General features: G+C 51.5%; 10 protein-coding genes across 10 annotated transcripts; 4 read left to right on the forward strand and 6 right to left on the reverse strand.

The window, feature by feature from the left end:
- Positions 1-152: 152 nt before the first annotated feature.
- NCS57_00431600 (uncharacterized protein) lies at positions 153-2414 on the forward strand (the record flags this gene model as incomplete). The annotated part of the gene is made up of 5 exons (XM_053054279.1): positions 153-202; positions 256-269; positions 321-412; positions 465-987; positions 1039-2414. 5 exons carry the CDS (start codon positions 153-155, stop codon positions 2412-2414), a joined length of 2055 nt encoding a protein of 684 aa, XP_052916439.1.
- Positions 2415-2723: 309 nt separating this feature from the next.
- Positions 2724-3689, reverse strand: NCS57_00431700 (uncharacterized protein; the record flags this gene model as incomplete). Its single annotated transcript, XM_053054280.1, has 1 exon — positions 2724-3689. The coding sequence occupies one exon, from the start codon at positions 3687-3689 to the stop codon at positions 2724-2726; it is 966 nt and encodes a 321-aa protein (XP_052916440.1).
- Positions 3690-4496: 807 nt separating this feature from the next.
- Positions 4497-6180, reverse strand: NCS57_00431800 (uncharacterized protein; the record flags this gene model as incomplete). Its single annotated transcript, XM_053054281.1, has 2 exons — positions 4497-5739; positions 5810-6180. The coding sequence occupies 2 exons, from the start codon at positions 6178-6180 to the stop codon at positions 4497-4499; spliced, it is 1614 nt and encodes a 537-aa protein (XP_052916441.1).
- Positions 6181-7697: 1517 nt separating this feature from the next.
- NCS57_00431900 (uncharacterized protein) lies at positions 7698-9036 on the forward strand (the record flags this gene model as incomplete). The annotated part of the gene is made up of 5 exons (XM_053054282.1): positions 7698-7853; positions 7921-8025; positions 8078-8460; positions 8513-8577; positions 8630-9036. 5 exons carry the CDS (start codon positions 7698-7700, stop codon positions 9034-9036), a joined length of 1116 nt encoding a protein of 371 aa, XP_052916442.1.
- A 535-nt stretch (positions 9037-9571) lies between these two features.
- Positions 9572-11500, reverse strand: NCS57_00432000 (uncharacterized protein; the record flags this gene model as incomplete). Its single annotated transcript, XM_053054283.1, has 1 exon — positions 9572-11500. One exon carries the CDS (start codon positions 11498-11500, stop codon positions 9572-9574), a length of 1929 nt encoding a protein of 642 aa, XP_052916443.1.
- Positions 11501-12490: 990 nt separating this feature from the next.
- Positions 12491-16788, reverse strand: NCS57_00432100 (uncharacterized protein; the record flags this gene model as incomplete). Its single annotated transcript, XM_053054284.1, has 11 exons — positions 12491-13174; positions 13233-13423; positions 13477-13592; positions 13644-14173; positions 14222-14391; positions 14446-15196; positions 15243-15389; positions 15443-15722; positions 15777-16433; positions 16482-16669; positions 16720-16788. The coding sequence occupies 11 exons, from the start codon at positions 16786-16788 to the stop codon at positions 12491-12493; spliced, it is 3783 nt and encodes a 1260-aa protein (XP_052916444.1).
- A 606-nt stretch (positions 16789-17394) lies between these two features.
- On the forward strand, positions 17395-20054 carry NCS57_00432200 (Zn(2)-C6 fungal-type domain-containing protein; the record flags this gene model as incomplete). The annotated part of the gene is made up of 8 exons (XM_053054285.1): positions 17395-17523; positions 17571-17594; positions 17645-17763; positions 17820-18307; positions 18357-18652; positions 18706-19158; positions 19213-19469; positions 19526-20054. The coding sequence occupies 8 exons, from the start codon at positions 17395-17397 to the stop codon at positions 20052-20054; spliced, it is 2295 nt and encodes a 764-aa protein (XP_052916445.1).
- A 1046-nt stretch (positions 20055-21100) lies between these two features.
- NCS57_00432300 (uncharacterized protein) lies at positions 21101-22234 on the forward strand (the record flags this gene model as incomplete). Its single annotated transcript, XM_053054286.1, has 1 exon — positions 21101-22234. The coding sequence occupies one exon, from the start codon at positions 21101-21103 to the stop codon at positions 22232-22234; it is 1134 nt and encodes a 377-aa protein (XP_052916446.1).
- Positions 22235-22249: 15 nt separating this feature from the next.
- On the reverse strand, positions 22250-22779 carry NCS57_00432400 (uncharacterized protein; the record flags this gene model as incomplete). Its single annotated transcript, XM_053054287.1, has 2 exons — positions 22614-22779; positions 22250-22554 (listed from the first exon to the last, which is right to left on the reverse strand). The coding sequence occupies exons 1-2, from the start codon at positions 22678-22680 to the stop codon at positions 22250-22252; spliced, it is 372 nt and encodes a 123-aa protein (XP_052916447.1). The 5' UTR covers positions 22681-22779.
- Positions 22780-23400: 621 nt separating this feature from the next.
- On the reverse strand, positions 23401-24798 carry NCS57_00432500 (uncharacterized protein; the record flags this gene model as incomplete). Its single annotated transcript, XM_053054288.1, has 3 exons — positions 23401-23954; positions 24013-24244; positions 24373-24798. 3 exons carry the CDS (start codon positions 24796-24798, stop codon positions 23401-23403), a joined length of 1212 nt encoding a protein of 403 aa, XP_052916448.1.
- Positions 24799-25066: the final 268 nt, after the last annotated feature.

The raw sequence follows: 25066 nt of genomic DNA on the forward strand, positions 1-25066 counted from the left end.
ACCTTTTCGAGCTTTCATGTGTAAATACCTATTCGAGATATAAGCTGAACCATGCCGCCCGAGGTTTGAGTGTTCCCTCATAATATCAAGCATTTCTTCCGTCTACCACTCAACAACATCAGCTCAACCTCTCGTTTGCCACAGATTTCACCATGAGCATGATACTAGCGCCCTACAATGATGCCATGCGCATCGGGCAAGGGTATGTTGCATGTTGCGTCAAAGCGAGACTCTAATTACTGACATGGTTTATAGCTTCAATTCTTACAGTAGGTCCAGTATTTTGAAGCTCTTGAGAATAGTCTAACCCAGGTTTGCAGCGCATGAACTTTGCATCGATGGAGCTGTTCTGGTCAAGTCGTCCGACCAAGGTGAACAGAACCAAACAAAGACGATCGAGAGTCCCGCTCAGGTATGTATCACGAAAAATCAGCCAAGTGATGATCTAACCTCCTTTGCTGCAGATTGTGTCTTACTCAGCCAGAGTTGTTGAGAAACTCAGTGATGTAGTGGAGGGCATGAACGTCTCATACTGCTCTTCCATCAAGAAGGGCACCGTCGCTGTCAGTGGTTCAAGCTCAACTATCGATGAGACTACCTTCAAGATGGCCGACCTCAACATTGTCGTCACCGTCAAAGTCACAAACCAGACGACTGTCATCAAGGAGAATGCCGAATTCCAACACATCGATGGTATCGAGCCTGGTTCCACACTCTTCAACGAGTCGTACGGTGACTCGTACATCTCGGGCTTCATCAAGGGTGGAGAGTTTACTGGCATCATTTCTCTGAAGGTACTTGACAGGAGCCGGGTTGAGTCGACGGTCAAGGCCATCAAGTCCGGCCTTGATGCCAAGGATAAGGCAGCCGAAGGGCTTACTCTTAACACTTACGGCTCCGACTCTTCAACCGAGCTTTCTACGGCTTTGAAGAACACGGAAAGCCATGTCAGTGTCGCATGGATGGGCGGTGGTCAAGTCAAGGACGGTTAGTATGCAGTTGCGACATTATCATCACTGAAGCTAACGCCATCAACAGAGACAACACTCTGGGATGTCAGCTCTGTCTTTGCAGCCGCCGCCGCATTCCCCAAGAGAGTTTCGGAGTGCCCACAGCGCACTTGGGCCATCTTGACAAAGTACAAGTCTAACCGGTCCTTTGTCGAGTGGTCACACAACAAGATGTTCAAGGCCTTGGAGTATGACCAGGTCAGCAGCTACACTGCCGAGCTGTTTGACAGCTACATGGACTACAAGATGCTTCTCAAGGATCTTCAAAACATAATTGACTACCGAGACGGCTTTGAACCTCGCATGGGTGTCAAGGACGCTCTCGATACATCGATGGAGACCCTGCTTAGCGTTCGGTCCGCTTTGCGAGAGGAGCAATCCAAGATCATCACGGCTATCAACGTCCTCAGCCGAGATCCCAGTGTCCTCAGACGTCAGAGTAGTTGGGCAGCGTTGCATCGCTCTGATAAGGTCACTGCCATCATCCAGCGAGCTCTGGGCAAGCTGGCAGGCTCGGAGGCTACCGAGGTAGCCGTCCATGTGGCATCAGCTTCCGATTCTGACGGAGTCGTCGAGTTGGATGACGAAGAGCCTGTTTCCAAGAAGGACTTCAACTTTGCCACCCTACTTCCCGCAGAGGTCTGGAAGGACGTCATGCCTGTGGCCAAGCCCAACTACGCCCCAATCACCACGGCACCCTCTGTCGGGATGCAGGCCCAACTTGGGCTGAGCGGGTTTATTCCAGCAGCGCCATCCGACGACGAGAACTGGGTTTCCAGCAAGATTCAAGTCACGCAGAGCTACGAGGAAATGCGGAAGGAACTTGAAAAACAGCGAGCTGAGGTCGACAAGCTGCGAGCAGAGTGTGATGCTAAGATTGCCGAGGCCATGAGCAAGGCTCAGCAAGCCGAGGCTAGCCGTGATAGCTTAAATCAGACGCTGACAAGCCAACTAAAGACGAAGGAGAGACAGGCAGCTGAGGCTGAGAACAGGAGAGTTGTGATTGAGCAGGAGCTCAACAATGTCAGGGGACAACTTCAAACCCGTACAGCTGAACGAGACGACAACGCGCGGGACAGAGACAACGTCAAGATGAGGCTGGAGTCCACAACAAACGAGCTGAACGTCGCAAGGAGTCAGCTCATCCCCGGGGAGCGCGACCAACTGCACATCTTCCACGTTCAATGGGGCCAGTCCTTGCCTGCCCAGCTGGGAGGCGTTGTCGACAAGTGCTACAGTTACCACTCGCAGAACAGGCCCATCCCCATCACTGTCGAGTTCTTTAACAATCAGGATAGTCTGCGAGGCACGCAAAAGTTGGCCATTTTCGTGTACAGGAAGAACAAGTCGGGTCCGATCAAGGTCAAGGGGGCCATGGAGTTCAGCACACTTGTTTTTGACTAAGCGTCTATCTTGTTTCCACTTGGCCCTGGACCTGTTTAATTTTGATTCTGTTGAGAACTCATCATGCCTTTGGAAAACAGTCACTGGCGTTGATTCTCTTTCCTGTTTGTAATTGCGAAAAATCAAACATGTCCAAACAATAGTAATTGGGTTATCCTTTGTGATTCTTTCCTTTATAATATTGTCACCACGTGTCGGAAACAAGACATTTCACTTCAAAATTATGATCTCATTAGACCCCCTATGCCTCTTTCTGCAACTTGATTCTCCTTGGTATCTCTCATCCCAGCTAATCGACCCTTCTCACCTTTATTCATTGATGTTCGCTAAAGGCTCGGTCAAACGTCGAGCGAGCGCTATGGCGTGCGACACAGCGGACCTCTTCTTCTTCTTCTTCGGCTCCCAGTAAAATCCAACGCCCTCTGGCAACTTGTCCACACACCGTCCCGAGAGATGGTGATAGAAGATGACCTTTCCATCCCAGAGTTTCTCTCTTATCCAAGCATCAAGGGGAAGCGTGTTATTACCAACCAAAATGTGACGATGGTCATCGTTTAAACTCATCAAGACCAGAGAAAACACAGCCAGGGGGGCCGTCAGTGTGTATATGCCGGTTTCTCTCCATGGAATTGCCACCCACCCGACTGCATACTCTTCAATATTTCGACCTTTTACGTGGAAGCGAACAATGACGACTTCCTTGTCAGTGAGAATGAAGCCGTATCGCGTCTTTCCGATGGCAGCGTATGTGGCAAGCTGCCGGAGAGTGTAAATAGCATCTGGCTTCTTTAGACGTAGATCCTCCGAGGTAAATGTATCAGACAGCCGAGAGCAGCTTACGACAAGATTCGTATCATCCAAGGCATAAAAGACGCCCCATATCCAGTCAATTTGAGTATGGGGCGCCTTATAGTCACACAAAACATCGTGCTTGGAGCAAAGGAGATTCTGCCTGAGCTTGGGGATGGCATACTGAAGGGGGCGTTGAAGAAGATGATGTAGAGTCTCAATGCCATGCTGCTTGAGCTCATCGAGGGTTTGGATAACGAATCGAGGATGTGCATCAGACACTGGGCATGTGGGGCATGGAAGGTCGAAAATGTGACCATAGGCGTTTCTGAGGTTGGCCAAGTTAAAGCCTTGCCAGTACATGACGTCGTTGGGATCAACCATCATCCATGTTCTCACAGGCCTCGGGTTAATGGGTGCGTTAACATCGAGCACGAAAGCGGGAACTAGGTCCGTCAAGGCCTCTTGGATTGTTTGCAGCGGCATCTTGATAGAAAAGTGTGTCCGGCCCGATCAGGGTAAGGACGGAAGGTGGTGAGTATGGGGATAGGATTTTGGAACGATGGATCAACAAGTGATTGCGAGCCTTTATACCATGGCCAACGATCAGAGGTGTCCTGCCTTACCTCTGGGTTATTCTACGTATTGACGTGGTGCTATCTCACATACCTAAACAAAAGACTATGGACATGAAAGAATGGGCTGAGGCTAAGCAAACAGCGACAAAGAACATGAGAGGTAAAATAACTGACGAATTGTTCTGCTCTGGATAACTCTGCAGCAACGCAGAACACAAAGGTACTTAATTGAACTGATGACTGAACTAAGACTTAGTAATCCTTGACGTCTCCAAAGAGGCCACCCGGCAAAATAGCTAGGAATATACCTAGCAACAAATGGCGGCGTGGCCTACCTCCCGGCGAGTCATGCTCTGCTCACTCCGAGTTTCATAAATTTTCAAAGGCCGATAGGGATCATGTGAATATCGCGAGCTAAGCAGTCTATGCAATAGCCTAATTCATTGTAACAGGCCAAGCTATTGCGTCCCTGTGAGGAGGTGTGAATTGGTTTGTCGCTAACTGATCGCTTGTGTTGCGTTTGATTGTAGATCCTCAAGAAACTGATCATGTCAAAAGTTGCAGTGACAAGGGTTGACTATAATATTGTTCCATAGTCTCGGTCTGCCAGTGAGCAACTAAGCATCTTAGGCCTGATCACTCAACCAAGCAACTGTGTTTCAATTTCATGCCTGAAACTTAACCATCCCATGCGAGTCTGGAATATCAAAGACTCTCACGCCCAGAAGAATTGCTCCCTGGCCCAAACACTATCCATCGGAAACAAGACAGCAATCCTGGTATTCTGTCCAATGTGCGACAACCCCTCTGGACGTCCCTTCAGCAAGATCCCCCTACGAAGCAGCCCCCCACTAGCATCAATAGACTTCTCAAAGACAAAAGCCTGAGACGACGCAAGCTTGGTCAAGGTTTGATGCTGCAGGTGGAGCAGGCCGATCATCTGGGGGATCGTCGCGATCAGCCCTTCGCCTGAGCTATACTCGGTAGTCTGCTCGGGCACCCGCAGAGCTTGGCGCCATCCGCCTCCACTGCTGGACCATGGCGTCGCTTGGTTCGAGACCTTGATGATCTGCAGCGGAGGCATCTCGCCACTGTCAAAACACTTGACCTTGCGCTTGGCTCGTCCCACGACGTAGCGGTTTGGCTTGATTTCGTCTTGGAGGATGTCGCAGATCTTTCTCGGAACGTCGGATATCATGGCGATGCGGTCTAGAGTGGTGATCTTGTGGTCCGGCGAGAGCTTAGCCTGGAAGAGGGCGATGGCACCGACGTAGTCGTCGCTGTAGGTGACGACTGTGAGATACTCGCTATCGCCGCCCATGTACTTGTCCAGTCCAAGAAGTTCGTTCTCTAAGGAAAGCAGCCGCTCTTGCTCATGCTCAGAGAGGTCTTCAAGCTTGTCCTCCTTCTTGCCTGGAGTCGTGGGGCGCTCCTTGGAACAACCATCACCCAACGCCGAGCGCGAGATCCTGATCTTCCGCCCTTTGGAGCTTCGCCACATGCCGAGCCATTCATACGTTGTGAATGACTTCTTCAAAAGACTTGGTAAGCCCGTTGACGAGAAACCACCTCCATTACCTAGAGCGGAAAGATTGCCGCCCAGTTGGACATGCTCGAGAAAATCGTCCAGAGCTTTCTTGGTCTCGGCCACAAATTTTCCCTGGGGTTTCAACTTGAACTCTTCGGCGGGATCATTCCAACCAGGGAAAACAACAGTGTCTACTGAAGAGTCGGGATCATCGGCCCATCCAGGCTCGTCAACGGTAGTCGAGATATTGACAGATTCTTCGAACAAAGTCTTCTTTAGGTAGAGCTCAAAGTGATTAGGTGTCATCGGTTGCTGCTTCGGGGGTTGAACATCAAAGACACCATCACCAAGCCCCCTGGAACCTTCCAATTCCCTTCTCAGTGCCTGTGTTGCCAGATTTGCGCATATTCCGAGGAATATCGGCGCATGACTTTCCAATGGCAGCGAGAAGACGACATGGGCAAAGGACTCAACTGAGGCACGGATTTGTGCCCACTGACGCGGTGTGTCCCACGGCATCATCTTGTTCAGCCAGAGCTAGCGCATATTCCCATGAGTTAGGGTCGTGAGTATTTCTCTCCTGGTAGTACTCTGCGGCATGGCCGTTGGACACCTCGGCCTCGGAGATGCCGTGTTCACGGTTCGCGGGAACTCCGGGCTGTGCTCCAGCATTGAGCCATGGGTCATCCTCGTCAGACGAGCCGTCTTCGTCTTGGTCGGATTCTGGTTCAGAAGTAGATTCCTGGAGGTTGAGAAGGGCAGTCACTTTGCCAGGGGTTGTCTCAGTGTCATCCAGCAGGCGTTTGACGGCATTGATCTCCTCATCGTCGGCGTCTCCTTGCTGAGAGGAAGCCTTCGGTGGAGACTCCATGTTTACTGATGGTGAACGGAGGATCAGTCAAGGGACAGAGAGGCGCGGGGAATCGCGTTTTTGTCTCGGTCATGGTTGTCGTGAGAACGCATCGAGTCGTGCCTCCTACGGCATTGGTGTCAAGCCTGAAAGTCTGTTTGGACATGGCTTCACTCGTGATAAACTTTATCTATATCAACGCAGATAGTCTGGAGTCTAGACTATCTTGTGAACCTTGTTAGTCATCATGATCGACAGTCTCGACCCATCTTCTCCATCGTTGTCTTCCTGATCTTCTTGTCTCCATGCACTGCCCACTGTTCACTCATTGCCCGCTCACGGCCCACTGCCCTGCCAATTGCAATTCACCATAAGCCTTGCCCATTCTCCAGGGCTCTACCAAAGTTATCTAGCCTTGACTGAACTTTTATCTTATCGGAAGAAGTCACATGGCATCGGTTTCATTACATGATGGGTCCGATTTCAATTAATTTAACTTTCGCTCAGAGGCTTAACCCAGCCTCGCCCCAGATTCCTTGAGCCTCACAGACTTGGCATGCACCAGGTAGGCAAGGTCGTGTTTATCGATTGTACTAGGGTTCTAGAGCACGCATGAACATGATTCTAGACGTGCTCACTTCCTTTGATGGCTTTTTCCTAATCACTCTAGACTAGTGGTATGATTCTCCTGACAAATTTTTTCAACACATGATCGACACAGATAATGACCTGACGCTTGGCCGAAGTCTTGACGGCGAATTGGCCGTTGCCGACAATCTGACAAGCCAAGATGAAACAGAATTCGAACATCTTTTCCATTTTTGGGAATTCAATAGCGATCAGAAATGACTCGCCTACAGAAATGCCCCTGAGTTGAACGGAACTACCCATGTTTGGGGGGCAATGTCGTGCACCCTTGTCAAGCCAAGCTTCTCTCGGCATTCTTTTGGGATGCCCATGACTCAACAATTTATAGCACACGCAGGGTCTAGGGTGACATCGATCGGGCATTGGGTCCAAGTCTAGGTCTTAGTCCATGTGGTTCTCCACCGCTAGCATCACTTGGCTGTGTTTCCAAAACAACGCCAGGGGTTCAACTCCTTTCCGCGGACTAGCCTCTGAGCCGGCCAAGCCTACCCGATTCGACTAGTCGGCCCGCAATCAACCGGCCGTTGGCACGTCGGGGTCATTCCGGAGCCGTACTCCGTAGTTTGGACGGGGGTCCGACCCTCCTCAACGGTAGCGGGCCTCGGCTTATGTGGTTCTTTCTCCTGAGGACTTGGTCTTGCTGGAAAGTGCCCACATGAAAAGATTGCATGCATCTCCTGCGTCTCCCATTCCGCTGTACCGTAGCATCGGGACACTGCGCCCACTGCCGGAAATGGATCACAATGCAACTCATATTCCCCGGGATTATCTGGCACGGACGTTTGCAAGAATTGAGTTTTACATAAAATGCCCCCCGGCCTCCAAGTTGCCCGAACTGCTCTGGCAGTTCCGGGGGCGTCGACTTCACAACCAACAGTTTCTGGCCCATCATGGCGACCAAGATTGAGAATCGAGGGCCGGAGCTCATGGCCGTCAACATCACCTTTCTAACGGCGGCGCTTATTTCCATGATTTTGAGAGCATATGTTCGGAGTGTCATGGTTAAGGCGTTTGGTATGGACGACTGGCTCATGGTTGCTGGAACGGTACGTTGGATTGTCATCCTTGCTTGACAAAGTTTCGCTTTCTGACTTGGCATTGATCTTCTTCCAGGTCTTCTTCACTCTATATGCCTCTTTCTCCATGACGGGTGTTACCTATGGCACTGGACGGCATCACAAGGACCTCGAATTGGTGCAGATCCAAACGGCCAAGATGGTGACTTTTCCTACCTGACGAACCATCTCAACATTATCTAACTTGGACTCAGTGCTGGTGGTTCTGCTACCTTTGGTACGCCCTCTCCATGGTATCATCCAAAATCTCCATCGGCTGGTTCCTCCTCCGCGTCACGACGAGCAAGATCCATCGATGGGTAATCTACCTCGCCATGACGTCGACCACGCTGTCAGGCATCATCTTCTTCTTCGTTACTCTATTCCAATGCAACCCCATGTCATACTTCTGGAACGAGGAACAGTCTGGAAAGTGTGTCAATGTCAACGTCGTCATCGCTCTAGCAACACTCTACAGCGTCTTTGCCGTCATTTCGGATTTCATCTTTGCTCTTCTTCCCGGACTTATTGTCTGGAAGTTGCAACTCCACAAGAAGACAAAGTTGATGCTGATCCCTCTCCTTGCCATGGGCTGCGTGTAAGTTTGGTCCCGCCTACTCATTTAGTCAAGACGCTAATAGAACATGCAGGGCAAGTTCGGCTGTTATTGCTCGTTTCCCATACCTACCCAAGTTTAGGGAGGATGATTTCCTCTGTGAGTACTCTGTGCGTTCTCTCACTTGACCATGAACTGACTTGATCATCAGGGAACACTCTCGACATTGCCATCTGGTCATCGGTTGAGCAAGGTCTGGCCATCACCGCTGGTAGTCTCGCAACTCTGCGACCGCTCATCAAGCTAGTAGCTTTCCGCCTCGGACTCACCAGCAAGCCCATCTCGATGCCGCCTTCGGGCTACGGGGTCTCAGGACACCGTAACACTGGCACTGGAACCGAGGGATACTTCTCGGGACACAATGCATACACACTTTCTTCCGTTGGTCGTGACGGGTTGTCAGATACGAAGGCCAGTGCTGGCTCCAGCGCAGCAAAGGAGTATGGCATTGGTGTCAAGAGAGAGGTTCAGATCACAACAACTGGACGAAATGAGAGTGAGGAGGAATTGCACTCACCCCAGCCGTGGGTCAAGGCGAATAGTCACTGGCAACAGTGAGAAGATGCAGTAAACAGATGATGCACATACTACATGAACTACAGATCACGACACTCTTTCTTTGTACGTTATAATTGAGAAAAGCGGGAGTTAGTATGAGAGACCAGATAGTTGGGCGGATAATTAATAGACACGGGACTTCACAGCTGGAAGCAGATTTCCAACGTTGTACTACTGAGTGGCATTGGCTGTGTTAGATTATGCTGTTTCTCGATTCAGTTTTTACGCTGGCATGTGTCAATAACTTAGCTGTTTATTATTGTGGCTGATGGCTTCTCTTGGAAGGTCACCAGGGCCACATAGTGCACTGCATTGACCGTCGATCGGTGGACCCTTGCCCCACGAGCAGCACTTGGTGACATCTTGATATATTAGAGGCAAATTAAACCCATTTTAGAAGGTCTTTAATTTGGGAATCCCACTTAGGACGTTGGCGCTTCCAATAATGTATAATTGCGTTGATTATTATGACATCTTGCCCGCTAACGCTAAACGCTATCAAACACATTACTCATACATGGTTCTCCATCACCACTTATTCCTCCTTCAAAGCAGCCAAGATATCATCGGCAGCCTTCTCAGCAGCCATGTACGTAGACACAGCAGTGAAAGTACCCGGGATACGGGGATACACAGAGGCATCAACGACACGCAGGCCAGCAACGCCGCGGACGCGGAACTTGGAGTCGAGAACAGCCATCGGGTCATCGTCAGTACCAATGGGGCAGGTAGAAGAAGCGTGGTGACCCCAAGCGGTGTCCTTGATGTAGGTCTCAATGTCCTTCTGGGAGGTCACATCCTTGCCGGGGAGGACCTCAGTGATGGGGACGGCTTGGCCGGCAAAGGCCTTGCGGGCGAGCTCAACGGCTTCGTACAGGGCCTGGAGATCCTTGGAAGAGTCTCCACTGCCGGTGTCAAAGTAGTTGAAGGTGATATCAGGGACATCGAGAGGATCGGCAGAGCGCAGAGTGACTTCGCCAGCAGTGTTGCGGGGATGAGCCTTGAGGATGGCCCAGGAGAACCAGTCGTGCTCAATAGTAGCGTTGACGGCGTACTGGGGGAAGTAGCCTCGGAAGTTGACGGGGCCACCGAAAGCAAAGATGTCAAACTCATCCTTGGCAGTAGCAGTGCTCTTGTAGAACATGGCAGCGGCCAGACCAGAGGAAGAGTAGATGCCATGGTCACCGTCGACGGGGGCCCTCCAGCGGTCGAGGCAGGGGTCCTCGTCAGTGAAGAGGCTGAAGGTGCATCCATCGAAGGCGGTAAAGTTCTGGGGAGGGCGGCCTTGGACAGTGATCTCGTAGTGATCCTGGAGGTTGGTTCCAACACCAGGAAGATCGGAGATGACGGGGATTTTGAACTTCTTCAGCTCGTCGGCAGGACCAACGCCGCTGAGCTTGAGAATCTGGGGGGTGTTGTAGACACCTCCAGCGACGATAACCTCGCGGGAAGCAGTGGCACTACCTTCCTTGCCAGCGGCATCAGTGGATAGAGGGCTGGCCTTGTAGAGGTGCTTGCCGTCAAGGAACTCGACACCGGTAGCACGAGGAGGCTTGGAGTCATCAAAGGTGACCTTGGTGACATAGGAGTTGGTGCGAACATCGAGAGGGTACTTCTTGGTGCCGTTCTCAAAGGTAGCATCTCGGACAGAGAGAATGAACTCACGGGGTCCGATGCGGCTGGCCTCACGAGAAGACAGGGGAATCTGGTAGTATCCAGGGTTCTTATCGCGAGTGGCGGTGTTGGCGTTGGCATCGCCGGCGATGAGGTCGTCCATAGTGATGTTGGTGCCGCTGACCTCGGTCAGAGCGACAGCGCCGCCGCTGAGAAGGCTGAGGAGCTGCTCATCACCAAGAGGAATGCTGAGAGGGGCAGTCTCGGTGCTGAACCAGCCATCGTAGCCGTGGCCATCCTGTCCAGCGGGCAGGTATCGGTTCTCCTCCAGCTTGACAAAGTACTTGCGCATGTTCAGGGCAGACCAAGAGTCATCGCCAGTAAGGGAGGCGATGTACTCAAAGTCCGACTCGTGAGGGTAGACAGCAATCAGGGCATTGTGAGCTGTGCATCCACCCAGGGCCTGAGTACGAGGGTACAGAGTTCCCTTGAGCTTGGAACCCTTGGGAGGGTTGAGACCCGTGTACTCGCCGCCATCGGGGGTCTCGTAGGTGGCCTTGTAGTCGCGGGCCTGTCGTGCATCGTCGGCGTAGTGATGCACGAAGAAGTTCCAGGAAATCTCAGGGTCCTCAGAGGCGTTGGCAGAGTAGGCAGGGACCGTGTAGTTGACCGAGTTGTAGTCATCACCAGCCTCGATGAGCAGAGTCTTATGACCAGCCAGAGCGAGACGGGCAGCCAGAGGACCACCTCCAGCACCAGAACCAACAACAATGTACTCATAGCCGGTAAGGGCAACGGCGTAGACAGAAGCCGGAGCGGCCAAGAGGCCGTAGATGAAAGAGTTTCTCATGGCTGACGCTGATCAATGACCCAAAACCCGTGCAAGTAAAGGAATGAAGAAGGATGAACGACGGCTGTCGATTAGCGACCGATGAATGATCAGCAACGGTCCGGATCCTTCATCTTTATAGCAATTTGCTTCTTTGGCGATCTGTGGATCTGACCTTTACCGCTAGACCACGATGCAAGTCATGTCCTCAGAGATGCCTCGGCTGCCAAGTCCTGAACAAGCATGGCATTGACGCGTCGACGGAGATGAAGGAGCCAAGACTTCTAGGCACTTAATGCTACAGAGCCTCCTTGCCTCCGCATAAACGGTGGCGAAAGATGCTAGAGTAGCGGCACTGTCTTAGCAGCCGTTGTGGTTGCTGCGAATGGCACGGCAGTAGGAGATAATAACCCCAGATAGTCGATCTCCGCTCAACCCCTGCAACGTCGGTAGCCGTTAGTAGCTTGGTTTCGTCGGCGTAGAAAGAGGCATTCGGCCGTGTAGGGTTGCATTGGGTGAAGCATGGTTCGCTCAGGGGTCAGTCCGGCGGTGATCGAGCTTGGACTGAGCCCTTGGTTGATGCTTACGAGATAATCAATGAGGAGAAAGAGATGGCTTAGATAACTTGTGAGATTGCGTCATAGGAGCACAGGGTAGGATAGGGGAATTTCGGCAGTTGATGAAATGTTGGGTTGAGAGTTGCTGCAAGGAGGGTTGCAATCTCTTTTTCTCGGCCGAGTCAGGGGCATTCAGCCGGAGCTAAGTGTGGCGTCAGGCAGGAATTGTTGCAAATGCATCATGGGTTCAAATAAAGAATCTATAATCATTGTAAAGAATATGCTACCCCTTAGTATTATCCATAGAGTCAAAGTGAATCTAATGCCCTGTCTTACTTTAGAAAATCTACCCCAGAATGCATGAATGTCAATCTATGTTAACCATTCACCAAAACTCCTGTCTACCTTTCGCCTCCTGGGTATTACCCTGCACCCACCCCAATGCTTCTCTGATTTAGACTCCGCGGTCTAACTTCTGAGCTTCACACATCTTGGAATACATGCCGCCCTGCTCAATCAGTTCGTTATGCGTTCCAGCCTCGATGATCCTACCACCGTAGAAGACAAAGATGCGGTTAGCCTCTCTGACAGTCGACAGTCGGTGAGCAACGGCAATAGTGATTCTATCACCGGTAGAGGCTGCTTCCATCAAAGCTGCCTGAACGATGCGCTCAGACTCGGTATCCAATGCGCTCGTGGCCTCGTCGAGGAGGATGACGTTGGGCTTGCGGACCAGAGCACGTGCGATGGCGATGCGTTGACGTTGTCCACCAGAGAGTTGACTTCCGCTTGAGCCACATGGTGTACCGAGACCTTCAGGCAGCGAAGAAACAAAGTCCCATGCGTTGGCGGCTCGGCAAGCTTCTTCAATGACAGCGTCGGGAACTGTCTCGTCAACGTCGACATCCATTCCTTGAGAGACGTTTTCACGGATGGTTCCGGGGAAGAGGGTAGGCTCTTGTTGAACAAGAGCGACGTGGTTGCGGTATGTCAGAGGGTTGATGGATGACAAAGGAGCTGCCGAGTCGATGGTGATGGTTCCACTGGTTGGATCGTAGAATCGCTGAAGGAGAGAGATCATGGTGCTCTTGCCACAGCCTGAGGCGCCGACAAAGGCCACAAATTCACCGCGATTAATCTGAAACACGGACCTGTTAGATGGTTTTCAAACATATTAAAAGTTGAGTTGCACATACCTTGAGGGAAACACCCTTGAGAACGCGGTTATCCGGAGCCAGCGGATAAGAGAACTGCACATCATCAAAGTCATAGGACCTGCAACCATTTGCAGGCCCCTTTTCCTTGTTCTCTTCAGTCTCACGGATCGTTGGCTCCAGCTCCTTGAGCCAGAAATAGTAGTTTGTCGCTTGGTTGGCTTTGGTGAAGCCTGCGTACAGATCAGCTGCTGAACTTGTCCCGTCTTGAAGGTTGAATACTCACTGCTCGCAAAACTAAACAATTGTCCCGCTGCCTGACCTGAGAAAAAGACACCCATGAAGGAGACCATGAGCTGATAGAAGGAAATCTCTCCGTCGTGGACGAGCTTGGATCCCCACCTGTAAGCAATATTAGCATTCACTCTGCGCTATAGATGATATCGTGCTAACCAGAAACCGAGGGCCAGAATAAAGTACTCAACAGCTTGAGTCATGGAAAACCAAATCATCATGTGAAACATTGAAGGCGCCGTTTGACTGATGGCCTGGTCCAGCTCGTTGGTGTACTTTGTCAAGACAGTGTCCTCAATGGCAAGGGAAGAGACGGTTCGGATCGCCGTGACAGTCTCAGAGGCCACCGAGGAACTGGCAGAAAATCTCTTGCCCATATCCGTGTCCATCTTTGTCTCTAGCCGAATTCGCGCGTAGCCAGCCAGCAGCATGGGAGGGATGCCGGCAAACACCCCGACCAGGCCGAGCTTCCACGAGACCACCAAGGCTAGAACACTAGAAGCGAGGACATTTATGGCTGATAGAAGAACAAGCGCCACGTTGAAGCCCATGAGCTCGAGGACGGCCTGGGGGTAGGAATCCAGACGGCTGATGAGTGCACCAACGGTATTCTCTGGTCGGTCAAAGAATCTCAGGTCCTGCCGAAGGGTGAGGTCGAAAATCTCCTTTCGAAGCTTGATGTTCAAGGTCTGGATAGCGTCAGCTCTTATCCCATCACTAAGTACTCATTGGCTTACCTGTGCAATCACGTTGGTTGCCCACCCGAGAATAAAGTATACAAAGAGGGATCCGATAGCCAGGACGAACAACATGAGGGAGAAAAAGTTGCCGCGAGAGACCATGTTCGGACTGGAAAAGACGGTCATGACCTTTCCTAGCAGAACTGCTTGTCCAGGGAAAACAGCAGCTATTCAGACGTCAGCATGTTCCGTTCGCACCAATTCCTGGTTAAAATGCTTACCTCCGGCAGTGCAGGTGACCAAGATCAACAGGTACCAGTTCCACAAGTTGGGAGTGGCCATAATGAGCCTCGCGATGCTGTGGATTAGGCCCGTCTTGTTGTACAGCTCGTGATCTTCCCGGTCCTTGAGTGATGCCAGGTGCTGAGCTTCTACCGTCTTGAGCTTTGCCAGAGACTGAACCGGCTCGATGTCGTTGCCCCTTGTCGTTTCTTCGTCCGATGACTGGTCACTGTCTTGTCCGTTTCCAGAGGGAGAAAGGTCCTGCGCCATGACGAGCTTGGCATAGACGTTGTTGAGGGCCACGAGGTCACCGTGACGGCCCTGCTCGACAATCTTGCCCTTGGACATGACGACGATGTTGTCAGCGTTGCGAATGGTTGCCAGCTTGTGCGCAATGACGATGGTTGTGCGGTTCTTGGAAGCACTGTCTAGCGCCTGCTGAACGATGGTTTCTGAGTGAGGATCAAGAGCGCTGGTAGCCTCGTCGAGCAACAAGATCTTGGGTTCCGAGATGACGCTCCGGGCAATGGCAACTCGTTGCTTTTGGCCACCCGAGAGAAGACCGCCTCTCTCACCGATGCGCGTGTCGTAGCCTTGAGGGAGAGACATGACGAAGTCATGGGCAAAGGCGATCTTGGCCGCGTGTTCCACCCGATTCATCTGTTCGTCGCGGGAAGCAAATTGCCAAGGGGTTCCGACTAGACCATTGGCAATGTTTTCAAAGACACTGCCATTGAAGAGAACGGGTTCCTGGTCGTGTTAGGTTGAATACGTGGCATGGGGTCTGGATCTCTACCTGTTGAACAAGGCGAACATTGGTACGTAGCCAAGACAGATTGAGCTTCTTGATGTCTGTGCCATCGAGCGTGATAGCGCCAGAGGCTGGGTTGTACCAACGCTCGAGCAAGCCAATGATGGTGCTTTTGCCTGAACCACTTGGGCCCTTGGAACTGTCAACATGGCGCAACGTGGATTGGGCGAGTAGGTAACACTTACGACGAGGGCCGTGACCTTTCCGGCTGGAACGTTGAGACTGAAGTCTTCCAAGACCTTGACATCAGGGCGGCTGGGATAGCTGAAGCCAATTCCTTGGAGAGCAATGACACCATGCGGGTTCTGGGGCTTCTCTCCAGACTCATCGAAAGGGTTAATCTCGGACTCGCGGTCAATCAAGACGAACAGCTCAGTGGCTGCTGATGCTGCGCGTCCAAATGCCACGAAGTGAGGAGCAATCATGCTGATGGTGCTGGCGGCAATGATGACGGACATCAAGACCCTATTTGACGTCAGCGTAACTATACTTGGCGTATACCTAGGTCATGAAACTCACGTAAAGACCTTGCCAATGTCAGAGACCTCGCCACGGGCAATCATGGCAATACCCTGCCAAAAAGCCAAGCCCATGCCGCTGTAGACGACAAAGTACTCGCCACCAAACATGAGTCCGTAGAGTAGATTCTTCTTCTTTCCCTCGCGGAAGACGTCCTGCAAGAAGATGTCAAACTTGGCAACGACTCTTGATCGGAGGCTAAAGGCATGGATGGTGCGGATGCCCCCGAAAATACTCTCGGCGTAGCCTCCAGCTTGCGCTTGGATCTTCAGGATCTTGGTCTCGATCTGAGCGTCAGGGACCGACAAGGTGCCGACAATGATGACCAGGGCGGGCACAATGCAGATCAAAATGAGTGTAAGCTTCCACTGGCTGATGAAGGCGATGACAAAGGCGGCGACAAAGGTGGAGATGGACTGGATAACGATTCCAAGCTTCTCTGCGATACCCGACTGGATCAGCTTCCCGTTGGAGGTTGCCTGCATCGCGATGGAACCGGCGACGCCTTGGTCGAAGTAGGCGATCTCTTGACTGAAGGCGGCCTTGAGATAGGATCGACGGATATTTCGAGTAAGGTGGTATGCGACGTAGGTAAAGAGGGAAGCGTATACGTAGGTCGAGAAGAGTCGAACGATGCCGATGTAGACGAAGTACAGACTGGCTTGTCAGTGATGCCAAAGGAAAAAGAGCGATGGTTGGGCTCACGCAGTCTTTTCCACAGCCGCCATGAAACCCTTGGGGACAGTGCCAGAGGTGGTAAAGTCGTTGAGAAGAGTGATGAACTCTCCAATGACCACATTAACCATGGCTAATGCGACTCCTGAGGCGATGGCGCCGATTACGCCAATCACCTCGAGGAGGTAGAGCTGAGGGGTTCCATATCGAAAGACTCGCTAGATCAGTTGTTAGCTAAAAGATAGGTATGCGATATATATTGACTTGCGATAAAGGACTTGAGAGCCGAAGTCTTTTCAGGGTCGCGAGCCTTCTGGCCCGCGTCTTTGGCTGCCATGGGAGATGCTGGCGCGCGATGGTGGGGTTGCTTGTCGTGTAATCGGGAGAGCAACGGAGGAAAAGAAGACGAAGGGAATGAGCCAGAAGTGGTGCTACCGTTTGAAAAGAATTAAGAGAAGAATTAAAGAGACAAGGAACGAAGACGAAATAGTGTGATAACATGCAAACAGTTGCAAGGGGTGAAGAAGAAGTATTTATTATTCTCCCTATCTCCCACCAACAAGATTACGAAGTCTCCAATCATCTCGCACTCTGCAAAGCCTCACGTCCGTCCGAAATTCCAAGCCTTCACGTCATCTCGATGGCTGTGAGATGCTTCGGACCCGGACGCCAAGACCCCGTGGCCGGGAGGGTCCTCGCCTTCGGAGCCCGGAACCTCTGTATCCCGGACCTCCGCGCCAAGACTTCAAAAGGATTGCCTAGCATCTTAGGGGGCGAATGACGGAGTCCGCGTGCCCCGTGCGTGAGGGAGCTTACATATGTGTGATTACGGTCAGAGTCCGCTCGTCTTTTGTCTTGCACTTGCAATCCTTCGCTTTTTCTTTGGCTCCGTAGCGTCCGTGTTTGCTCGCTTACAGGCGTGAAGCCTTTTCCGCTTACAATCATGACATCAACGCCTTCCGAGGGGCGGCAAACGCCTGCAGAGAATTTGATGGATCACGATACGAGCTTCACCCAAGACCAGTTGTCGCAATTTGAGGAGCACGAGGGACCCATTTTAGAAAAGCTCGCAGTAGGAGCCATTTTGCGCAATCTTTTGATACTTGCTAATCGTGATAGTGCGAGAATTGTCGACAGCGCAAGGTGTGACTTTTGCATCCATCTCAAGCAGGTCTCAATGTTTACATCTCCAGGTCAAATGCGATCGCGTATACCCATGCACACACTGCATCAAGACCAAGGCACAATGCATTTTTCCTTCAGGGCAAAAACCAAGGGCAAAACGCCAACGCGTTCTAATATCCAGCATCTAGTGAGTTCATGTGGACGGCTCCTACTAACTAAACTAACCGCGTCAACATTCGACAGCGAGAACAAGATTGACCGCATCGTCAACAGAATTGAAGAACTCAATCAAACCATCCAGCAATTGAGTCTTAATCAACCCGGTCCCAAGTACCATGGAACAGCCCTCAATCCGCAGACATCTCAGACCGCCTACCATCCGACGCCTTCCTCTTCAGAGCCAACTCCCTCCGAACCCAGCTTCGTCGGCCAATCCCCTCCGTGCTCTTCCAAGCCAGAGTACGAGGGCGAGTCTTCCCTGTTTGCCCACGCTGTCTTTGCCACCAGGTTTCTTCAAAACTCGGTCAACAACAACTCACCGTCCGAAGTTGCGCTCGAGATGACGTCTGTTCTCAACGCCCTCAGGGGTGTCATAGACGCCCAGAAGCAAGAGTCTGACACTGTCGAGAATCTTTATCCAAATGCTTTGCCACTTCCTCCAGGGACTAGTCTTCGTAAACTTCCCATGCCCTCCACCGAAAAGGCGATGGCGTGTCTCCGGATGGCTCAGGGTAGGTTTACGTACAAGCAACAAATCCCGGGCAACTGACACTTCCAAAGATAGTACCCCGATCCAAATCCTCTGGCTCATGGATCTTCAAACGATACCAGAGTTCACCACGCATTTCATCAAAGTATGCTCTCCGGGGCCGGTCACAGAGGCAGATCTCATCATCTTCTACCTGGGTCTGTATTGGCTCTTTTGCGAGTGCACCAATGTAGTGGAAGATGAGAGTCTCAAGAAAGAATACACTGCGCAGTCCATCATATGCCGAGATAGTCTCGAGACAGTTCTCTCTAGGCTTCCATTTCATATGCCTGCAACGCTAGAGCACGTATTAGCCTTGTGCATGGCGGTGAGTTTACTCGACTCTCCTGACTCGAAGAACCACGTACTCATCAGCCCTAGTCATTGTACTGCATCCAAAGGTGCAAGCCATCAGCGGCATGGAACTTCATCTGCGCAGCCTCCAACCTCAGCCAGTCCCTCGGTCTTCACAGCAGCGTGATGCTGGATCAAGAGACGACAGAGTCAAAAAACCAAAAGACCCGGCTCTTCTGGTGCATCTATACGACCGAGAAGATGCTGGCCCTCCGCATCGGCCGCTCCTCCACCATTCGAGAAAACGACATTACCGTCCCGAGTATGACCCCTGAGGTTTTGAACGACCCCTTCTTCAACCATAGCTTCTTCAGCCAGGCTTTTCCCGTCTGGATCGGCATGTCGACCCTACAGGGCCGGGTATACGACGAGATCTACAGTCCAGCCTCTCTCGCACAGCCAGCAAGTGTTCGCACCGCACGAGCGAGAGCCTTGGCCGACGAGACCAAAAGGCTGATGGCGGTCGAGGACGACCTACAGGTGAGTAGCCATTTCCCCACTGATGAGCCCAAAGACTGAGTCACGCTGTTCCAGGTCAAATGTGAAGATCAATTATTTCGTAAACTCGGCACTGTCTTGAGCCAGCTCTGCTTTCGTAGCGAGCGAGTTACCAGTCTCTCAATGCTCACCCTCATCTACCGCAGCATTCCCCCTGACAAGCCTGGTGGTTCGGTATTTTGTGACGAATGCATAGCCACAGCCAGACAAGCCGTCAAGGAGCACGAGAAGTGTGTCGAGATCTTCAGCAGTACGGAGAAACAGTCAAACTACTTCTTGCTATATGTCAACTGGTAAGTCCTGACTCTAGTCTATGTATGGGTCCAGGTTTTTTAACTTTGCGGTCAAGGACACTTCTCCAATCCCCCTTCATCCCCTTCATCGTCTTGTTCTGTCACATGATAGAGACGTCTGATCCATCCGATCTGCCCTGTCTGCGAGACCTAGTCCACACACTCGAGACGGTGACAGAACCGTCTCAGTATTCCATGTGCCAGAAGCAGCTGAGCATATTCAAAGCTCTCTACGATGTTGCAGTCAAATATTTCAACATCAGAGCCGCTGCGACACCAGAGGCCATGCTTGATACGAGAGGAACGGGGTCAGCCGGTTATTGCACGCCAAACCCAAAATTGCCGTCATCCGTACCACAGATGGGGGCAAGCAATCAGAATGTGGCAAGTTTATCAGGTATGCTGCCTTTTTCAAGCAGTGGACAGCCTGTTGATACGGCGCAAGGTCAAATGCCCATGTATGAGTCAAGGACCAACCAATTTGAGCCGGGAGAGTTCGACATGGGGATTGATCAACCCAGTGCAGAGTTGGCGACGTGGTTCTATGCCAATCACCACATGATGAGGATGCTAGAGGATACATAATGTCGGGGTACATTACTTAAGAGGTAGTTGAAGTGAAGGGCCTACTAAACCTTCATATATTGCCCAACAACAGCGCTTGTTGATGGTCTCGCATGACACACCTCGAGCTAGGGCCTTGCAATATCCCATAACCCGGGTAAAAAGGTCAAAATCTACCATCGTCGAGCTTTCCATCTCTTCGAGTCTTCTGGGCTCCCTTCTTAGGATCTGATGATGATGGCAGAGAGGGTGTCATTCGGCGGCGAGGATGTGAAGGCTTGACTAGGCGATCTAGTTCAACTCGCGTCTTCTACGCCATCCCACCTAGGCGTTTCTAGGGGCGTGTTACCTGCTCGTTAAATCCTGTTGCCGTACTACTTTCGTCCAGGGTAGCGTCAAAGACTGAGGCCTATACTGTAGCAACAACCTAAATCGACCAAAGCCAAACACGGCGCTTCCGTGCTAGCTGACGACACCAACCATGCCATTTTGTCCCTAATAATAACACTGCAAAGACCCAAATGGTTGATCCTAGCTTACGCTGGCATTGTCTTTATCCAAAACCAGAGGGTGAAGCCGAGAGGTAAGGTAAAAGAGCTCCTGGATTAACTGGACAAATTTCTTTGTTGGGCAGAGCCCAGGACCGCCTTATCTTAATGCTGAAGCCTTTAGTTTCCATGTCTGCCTTTGTGTCTAAACTAAGTTATTTATAATTTTAAACAAAGCCCTTTCTTCGCAATACACAGGTCTCAATCCCCCAACTTTGTTTTACTAAAAATAGGTGCGCACCATCCAACCTAGTTGCTGCCACGCCAATGAGGGAAATCCAGAACAAAGGTATTGGATTATCCTCCTCTAGCTATAGGTAATAATATGGATAAAGAATAAGTAAACCATAAATATGACCCAAGTCTTACCTTCGCTTGGGGCTTGTTGGTCAGATCTTCCTTCACACACTCTAAGAATTTCCATCATGAACAACATTTTGAAAGTACAGAGAGCGGGGACAAAGAGGCCGCTCGACGAGATCGACGAGTCGCCTGCGAAGAGGGCTCAAAAAAACGAGCATGCAGCAGCCCGCCACTTCGAAGCACTCGCGTATTCTTAAGTGGGTTGAATCTATTGATTGCGACCATGATACGCGGGATGCCAACGGCTTCACGACGCCAACCCTTCCTTCGCCCGGAACTTCCTCATCGGCCGACAGATCGAACTTCCATGTGTCCTATTCGGAAAGAATCCTTGAGGAGGGCTGTTTTTACCTGCGCGATAACCTGGAGGGGAACGGCATCTACTTTGATTCACGCGACCCGACTCCAGAGCACATCACCAACCTCATAAACCAAATACGCCAGGACCGTGACTCTCCCGGCCCAACGGTGGATGAGGTTAAGCAAGATGAAGAACTCCGTGACCTCGTGTGTGAATTTCCACGAAAATCACAAGTGGAAAAGTATGTCTTAACTCGCATTCTCTTCGACCCTAGATCGCGTCACTGTCTCAAACGCGTCGAGAGAGAACCGATGGCTAGGCACCATGTTCCAAGCAGGACGGAATCCCTTTTCGAGGTTAGCACCCCTGTGCCGGACGCGATCTATGGATACAAAGCGAAGAACGCCTTTCCCCAGCTGACGTGGTCTGTGGCGAGAGAAGACATGATAGCCAATGATCAACTGCTCATGCTTCCATTCTTGGTCGTCGAGATCTTGGGAGACGATAGTGGCATGTGGGGGGCTATTTGCCGATGTATGAGAGGGTCAGCGTCTTGTGTTAATATGGTGGAAAAGCTCAACCGTCGTGTGAAGCAGTGCACGAACGACACTGTCCATCCAATCAACAGCGCTGCATTCGGCATTGCCATTCGCGGTACGCACGCACGATTACATGTCTCATGGAAGCAGGATGAGGACTATCACACGGAGGACGTCGATACTTTCCTCCTTCAAGTTCCTGAGCATTACATCAAGTTCTACAAGTATGTACATAAAATCCTTGACTGGGGTAAGGGTGAGCGCCTGGAGGAGATTCGTAACTCCCTTGGTTTCCTTCAGACAGGGAAAGAGAGTCAAGAGAAGGCTTTGGCTGTAGAAAAGCCGACGCCTGGGTCGATGCCCAAGCCAAGACGAAGCCGTCGGCTGCAGCAAATTCGAAGTCGTCGGCTGGAGTCTAATACTCCTGCTGGGAAATGTCGTCGATGTTAAGTTAGAGAGTGCGTATTAAGCTCTCCCTTGCATCGCTGCCTTGCCCTCTTCTTCGGTGGAGCCTTGGACACTCCGGAGACCAAAAACAGCAGATAAGAACCCAGAAATAATCATGAATGGAACAGCAGCGAAAAGGAAGAGAACCAAAACCAACAGCAAAGACGCAGGACTCGACAAGACGGCGCAGAAAGGCTTCCAAATTGGCCGGTAAATCAGAACCACAAAGAGTGAGACAGGCCACCGTATCCACGTCCGCTCATCCTCAACAAACGGCACCTCTTCAGAATCGCGTTGAGCTTCAGCCGAGGATCCCGCTTCCTCTTGATCACAATTAGCGCTCCCTTCTCTTCCACCGATAAAGGAATAACACCGTACGCACCGGCATCGGGCCTCAGCCGTTGAGGACGACCGCCAACTGCCCTGGTGCTGCCCTTTGCTCTGAACATGGCGTCTGCATCGCTTTCCGAAATGGAGGATGATGGGGATCGGGTGTAGATTGATGAGGAGAGGGTTTCCGAGGCTGTGGGAGGATATCGAGGCGTGACCTCTCTCCGTTGGGGCAGAAACTGCCTTCTGGTCAGCCTTGATCTAGGGCGGCCACTCAACGTTGGCGTAAGACATGCCGGCCCGCCATATCATCCGGCGACGTCAACACCTCATTGTCTCACCTTGCATTCCAACCAGCGCGGCAAAGTACAAGTTTGCAAGGTTAGAATGGTTGAGCTTGGTTTTTAGAGGAGGCGATGTGACCAACAATCTTCATCGTGTACAGGTAGACTTGCGTCATGGGAGTTTAAAGTTTCTTCTATGTATACATCCAGAGGCGATTCTTCCCCAAGGTGACAATGGAAATGACAATGGAAATGTTGTGATACCACCACCACCTTGAAAATGACACTTGTGCCTCTACTTAGGCTCGATTTTGAGGTAGTAAATCAAACACAAATTTGGCACATAGATAAAGCACAAACACGATCTGAGCATCGACAATAGATAGGCTCTGAGATTACACTAATGATAGCACCAAGATATTGCAAGATTACCCCAGACATGTCCAAAATGCAATTCTGGGGCAAACAACTTTCCACAAATACAAAAGACTTTCCGCAGCAATCTTCGAGCGCAATTTCTCTTCCAAAAATCGCAAACGCACGCCCAACATCCAATCAGCGTCTGTAGTAGTACTCAGGGGGCCGACTGCCGCTTGGCGGCTGAGTGTATAAAGGTTGGGTTGGTGCTGATGATCGGGGTGCAAAGGGGTTAGGGTATGGTCGATCCAACTGCGTGGACTGGGGATTGGAGGATCTGATTGGCTCTCCGGCTTGAGAGTTGTAGCCTCTACCTGACGCTCCTGCTGCAGGGGAATAAGCCTGACTGGGCCTTGACAACTGAGAGGCGTACCCTCTACCAGATCCTCCTGCTGGAGGGTTATAGGCCTGACTGGGCCTTCCTGATTGAGAAGCATAACCTCTACCCGAACCACCTGCTTGGGAGTTGCTACTCTGGCTGGGAACTCTGGGGTAGCCCTGAGATCCGGAAGGAGGCATTCGGTAGCGCATATTTGCACTCCAATGATCCGGCGCTGGCGAGTTGGCCGGCGGAGCACGGTTCTGCCTTCTCCTCGTGCGCAGCTTCGTCGTCTCAGAGCAGTTGGCTCGTGTGAGAGCCGCACGTGTCGTAAAAACAGCCTCGCTGGAGCGGCGGATCGGAAACGTAAATACTGGGAAGAAGGGGCCGTCAGGAGAGCGCACGTAAGAGCTGAGAAGATGGAAACGTACCCTGGTTTGTGAATTCGTTCATATAGCCCAGTGAGACAGCATAACCCGTGGCATCCCGGTCCCCGTTCTCGAAGAAATAGGCAGTGCCCGTCTGCCGAACATTCATAGGGTCATCGTTGAAGGACCAGAACTCGACAACACCGCCAAAAAGAATATGTTCCCAGTACCGCCCCGCTTCGCCAGCTTCCGAGTCACCGTATCGGAGCAAGCTGACCTCTGGGGGGTGAGCGGGCTAGGGTCTCCAGTGATGAATCCCGTCAGGAGATGAACAATTTCATGGGCAATGCTGAGGCCCATCTGAAACTTGAACCGGATGTAGCTGTCACCAGCCATCTTTGGCAACTGCTGATGTGCATACACCATATTGTCGATAAGGGCGCTGCTGAGAGAGATTCTCCCTCCAAGACCAGCATCATAATCCCGCATGTTGTCACCCCAGTCCAGCCTCTGCGCCTCAGCCTCACCGCCGACTTCATCGTGTACAAATATGGCAGGGAAGTTGAAGCGCATGGAAGTAAGAAACCTGTTTATCCAGGCGGGCATGTCTTTTAATGATCCCTTGTAAATGTCACGACGAGGTGGTTGTTCGCTCCGGCCCTCTTCGATGATGGCCCTAGCAACTCTGGCTAGGCTTTGCCTTCCCTCGGGAGTTTCCAGGATAGACAGCCCCATGTGGACCGAGGCTTCGATGATTTTGTATCTGGTCGAAGTTGAGGGGAGAGGCTCAACCTCGTCGAACCAGCGACCAGGGCGGATTTGAAGGTCCAAGACTCTGCTCTGGGACATGTTGGATATGATTGAACCGCTTTCTGAGTTGCGAGTATTGGTGGAAAATGGGAAAAGTTCTTGGGCGGAAACTGAAAAGGGGCCTTCGTTGTTTCTACTGAGTTGTCAACAGAGCTCGTACCGCGCCGCATGCTATCAGTCACAGGCATACCTTGGTCGAAGAGAGTGATTTGTGGGAATCTGCCAGCAGATAGAACTTGGAGCTTTGCAAAGGCAAGCCGGAAAGGGGATATTGTGAAGTCTGGATAGGAATAAAAGAATACAGGTA

This window comes from Fusarium keratoplasticum, chromosome 3, assembly GCF_025433545.1.
Source record: "Fusarium keratoplasticum isolate Fu6.1 chromosome 3, whole genome shotgun sequence".
NCBI lineage: Eukaryota > Fungi > Ascomycota > Sordariomycetes > Hypocreales > Nectriaceae > Fusarium > Fusarium keratoplasticum.